The following is a 5,352-nucleotide window of genomic DNA, read 5'->3' on the forward strand; positions in this document are numbered from 1 at the left end:
TACAAAGTTACTTACCTGATTGTTTAAATTTTGGAAATTTTGCATCACGTTCTATAAGCTTAAAAAATTTGAAATATAACTTGAAGCAATTCTTTTAACAGACTTAATTTTTTTTTTTACAAGATTCCTTGTGTCGAATCCAGTTGGTATTGTTCGTAAAATCACGATTTTTTTCTACAACTGGGACACAGTGAATTCATCTTTCAATAGAATGCAATTTAAATTAAATTTTACGGGTGTATTAAATAAATAACGTAATACTTAAATAAAATAATAAATATGAAAATGAATCCAAGTTTCTGCTTGAGAGTTGAGACTACAATATTGCAATAATAACAGTATAAAACTGTGTCACTGAACACTGATAGAATGTGAACACCAACACACAGTCACGATTCATATTTATTGATACTAATCAGTAATTGGCAGTTTCGGGAAAATACGTCTGCATGTTAAATAAGCATTTGTTTTATTTATAATCCATGATTATGTCTCTACTCTACATGAATATGACTATTTATATATTTATTTAATTATTACGTTGTGTCATCATAAAAAGAACTCAATGTATTTTCAGTACTAGCTAGCTACTTATATAATACTGATATTTCGTATTTTTTATATTACCATAAAATTTTGAAGATGCAATGACTAAAATTTCAGTTAAAATTGTTTTAAATTAATTAAGCGTTTTTGATATTTATAAGGAGATTTATGGCTCTAACGTACAATTCTTTAATTTTCCATGACTTCTTATCTTAAAAAATTTCCATCTATTAATCATTTTAAATAAACGGGCAATATTCAAACGCATATAAATATCTAGTCTAGAATTTGGAACTATTATACTATCTTCTTCATCTTGAAGAATCTTCAAACTCATTTTAAATCATTGAATCTTAGACAAACCATAACAAAAATCACGTGTAACAGCTCCTGTACGTGCATTAACCTGCTCCTCATTGAGAAATTTACGATTACTCTGAAGGGTCGAGGCTACAAATTCTAAAAAGTTGGTTACAAATAGTTAAAAATTAAGAAAATATGATTACAATTATTGTGGAAAGTATTTTTTGTAGTGGGGGGGGGGGGCTAACTTCACACACGTCAATTTTTGTAAACATAAATTTTATCTACATATAATATTAAAAAAAATCATGTATAGTTGATATATTTGTAGGTTTAATCAACGGAATATAATATAATATAAAAAATACAACAATAATTTAAGTATATAAATATAACAAATATCATAATATAATACGCGTATCAAATACGAGATGGAATATCTCGTGTTTTTATTTTTTTACAGATTATTTGGATGAAGAGAGTGCAAAACTTGAGTCTAAACATTTTGACTGTTACGTTATAAAACCTATTGACGACGGCGGTCATTAGGTAAGCTCGTATCACATAGATTGCAATACGATTAAGTATTATAGTTTTATGTTTTATTTGAAAATAATTTAAAAATCAATTATTCTCAGTGGCGTAGTGAACATTTATGAACAATGATACACAGCATATAATTTTTACCCATCACATATCATTCGTACAAATAAAATGAAATGTTTTAAGGTTGCATAATTCATGGTTTTATGATTATAATTTATGTTCATTTTGGGATTTTATGATATAAATTTTTATTTTAGTACTATATAAAACAATAAATATTAATGAAACGTTTAAGTACCTGTACAATAAATAGTACCAAATTGCAATCATGAAACCTTATAGACTTATTAAAAATAATTTTACCATGCCACTTTTCTCAAGGAACTACTGTTTACTATTTTTTATTATCACGATGCATAAATATTGTACATATTCTGTGCGTAAATGAATCTCTTGGTTTCAACCTTTATGAAAACATTTTTCTGTTTGGGTATTATAACGGTGTTTTTAAGGCGTCACGCGTTGGAAATCTATATACAAGTTCAAAATTTAAAATATAAAATAATTTTTAATAAGTTGAAAAATCAACTAAAGTATGTCGTCACCTAAATTTTACTCAAATTTCATACCCCACGGCCGAATAAATAAAATATTTTATACAAACATGTCAATGTCATTCGTTTAAGTTAGAGATTTTTTAACAGTTAAATTACCTATTAATAATTATAATAAGATGATTGATGATATGATGAATAATATGATTAGGTATATCATCATAATACCACTCAAAACTCATACATATGTTTTACTATACTGAGTGAATGAGTGGTTAGTTTGTCAATTAATATATTATTTTACTTTAATTATATATGAAGTATAAAATATTGATATACCTACTATACATTTAACTTACCTAATGATATGTATTAATGAATTATTAACTTCCACAGAGACAAGAATTCTAAATTATTCATAAAATTTATTTATAATAAAGAATTCTGCAATATATAATATAATTAACTATAAATTCATAACCCGTTTACCGAAGGATCATTTTACTCCTTGGTCCTTATAATATTAAATCGTTTGAACGCCATACCGTTGTGATTATGTAAAGTAATTAATGTGACTTGACAGAAAACAAGAAACCGCCGAAAAAGGTATAAACAATTATAATTAGAAGGTATTTTTTTTTCCTTTAACGATATATAACGCCGTTCAAATTATAAGATAACCACAGCGGGTCCAGAGCATTTTGAATTTTGAAGCATTGTTGAAAACAGTCAAAAACGAAAACCCGTTGAATCGTTTATTATTTTCATGCAACGTGAAATTCGTATTTTACGTAATATTTCGTTTATCCTCGTGCGTTTACCACACTAAAATCGAAGTGGCTGTTATAAAAATCGTTTTTAATTTTTTTTCTTTTTTTGGGCACATTACTTCAAATCGAATCGCTAAAGATCTCTCGATGGATGAATATTTTTTCGGGTTTTTTTTTTAAATTTTTTTATTTTTATTTTTTACCTATGCAAATGGAATCGCCTCACACCCGGACATCGCCTAACGTTGGCTCATCGTACGGGTGTGAATATTCTTCTTGGCTTTAGTTCCAACAATAATATGCCAACGATTATTGCGTTACAGTTGTTATCCGACTACGATGACGCGGTGCACGACATGATGCTGGACTTTATCGGCTACGGGCGTCCGGGTTATGAGTTTCTGTCGTACGCCGAAAACGCTATGTTCCCGTTCGAAACTCCTTCGTTCTGCAGACCTTCGAGATATTACTTACTGTACAACGATGATGTGGGCGTCTACGACGTGTATCAGGAGCCCGCTGCGGACGCTGTTGCTAAGCGCGAAAACTGTGCCGAGTGGAAAAGCAAAGCGTTGGACATCGTCGACCCGGTGACCGGTGAAAACTACAGTTTTCCGTCGATTGATTTTCGTCGAACCGTTTGTTTCTTTTCCCATACGTCGTTTTCGCCACCATGTTAACCTGTCTCGTTTTGGTATCACGCTGCGACCGCGTTCGCGGTTACATTGTACCGACTACGACTGCGGTATACCACAATAATTTGCATTACGCACCATTACCTATGTTTATGGTCAGTCGAATAAAATATTTGCTTGTTATTTAATTGTTAACGGTCGTTGATATTGCGTTTTTGGATCGAAAAAAAGCGCTAATACACGAAAACTTCTTCGATTTACCAGCCAATCAAAGTATGCTAAATTTATGTTCAACGATGATTATCAGATACTGGGTAAGTATTGTTCACAATACTGAAATAGGACACAGAGTGCGATCTAAAAAAAAAAATATATATTACTCGATTTCCGTAATAGTAATGTCCATAATACCAGTGTTACCACTGACTTTACATTATACTACAATATTATGAAATCATATATGGGCATCATTAGTTATACCCAAACACCGGAATAGATTAAGTAACGAATCTGTACAATGGCTACTTTGTATCAACTCTTAATCAAAAGAGATCTTATAAATTAAATGTTATAGTCGTGATTTTGTAAAATTTCTCTTTAATTACAGTTTGAGTATTTACAGTAACATTTTTTTTTTTTTACATTAAATATGAATAATAATTTGTAGACTATTTTCTTATTATATATTAAGCCATCTTAGTTTAACTATTTTATATTATTATAGGTAAATTAAATAATTGTTTATATATGAATTATATACATATCCTTTATATATATATGTTGTACTAGTTTATTTATATCTTATAGATAATGAACAATTATCAAATTCTATAAACTCTCAGTCTAGATAGGGACATAATTTTTCTCTTTAAATTTTAAATAATGCTAGTCTTGCAGAAAGACAAAGACTATAATAGCTCTGCAAGACCACCATAGTCTTGATCTTGGTCTTGGTTTACTCATCACTAATGTTATTGTATAATATATGCAATAAAAGTTAATTTTGATATCAAATATTTTTATCATCATTTTATAATATGCGTATGGTTGTTATTTATTCACTATAAAAACATAAACTTAAATTATAGGTAGGTACTTGAAGTAAATTTTTTTATCCAGCCCCTTCCCTTTTTAAATTCTAGATTCAATCTTGATTGCATGTAAATTATGTGATCATTTTAGCAATGACAAGGAAACCTAAAATCACACCATCTTGTATAAAATGTTTACGTAAAGTAACTACATTCTGGTAAAACTAGGTACGAATAAAATTTTAGATTTTTTTTTGAGATAGTCAAATGATCGACTTAAGTATTAAGGTTGGATATCCTTTAGATTTACTTGGACACTATCATCCTTGTGTTTCATTAATACACATGACTTTTCATAGTTCACGCGATCTGTCGGTTTGTTATGGCAAATTTTGAAACGTAGTGTATAGTTACTCAACTAAAACGCACTGCACGATATAGATCAAATGAATATTAGTTTTTTTATATAAACAAATTTCAACTGATTTCTTCTTTATGGAGTACGGTCCAAGTATAAAAATTATACTATCTTTAAGTGTAGCCATATAATCATATTCTGTTTGTCAATAATTTAAAATTTAACATATTAACCTATGTTATTTTTATGTCATATTTCATTGCAAATCTGTTTTTACCTTAAAATGGTTTAGGGCTTAAACCACTTTACTTTAGTTTCAGATACACTCGGATGTGTTAGATATTTAACTGTATACATTTTATTAGCAATCTTTAAGAAGTAATTGTGTAATAAGTTATATCATACAGAAGCGAACAAAATCGTATTGATTCTACCTCAGTTCTTTCGTTAGTCAACTTCTAAGTTCCTTTTCGAATTAATTAGACACCATATTCCTTTTCTAGTTACTGCGCAAACTACCAATTATGGTAGGAATAACCCTGTAGACCGCATGATACGAATGGTCAATGCGAGCGTCAGTTATCTGAACTTTAAAAATTATAATTATCA

The 5,352-nt window shown here is 29.2% G+C and overlaps 1 protein-coding gene across 1 annotated transcript; it reads left to right on the plus strand.

Annotated features, from left to right (window-relative positions):
• The first annotated feature begins 1,297 nt into the window (after nt 1-1,297).
• Nucleotides 1,298-3,723, plus strand: LOC112685811. The gene is made up of 2 exons (XM_025557820.1): nt 1,298-1,398; nt 3,043-3,723. Exon 2 carries the CDS (start codon nt 3,076-3,078, stop codon nt 3,397-3,399), a length of 324 nt encoding a protein of 107 aa, XP_025413605.1. The 5' UTR covers nt 1,298-1,398; nt 3,043-3,075; the 3' UTR covers nt 3,400-3,723.
• Nucleotides 3,724-5,352: the final 1,629 nt, after the last annotated feature.

This window comes from Sipha flava, unplaced genomic scaffold (assembly GCF_003268045.1).
Source record: "Sipha flava isolate LNK unplaced genomic scaffold, YSA_version1 292_pilon_pilon, whole genome shotgun sequence".
Classification (NCBI taxonomy): Eukaryota; Metazoa; Arthropoda; class Insecta; order Hemiptera; family Aphididae; genus Sipha; species Sipha flava.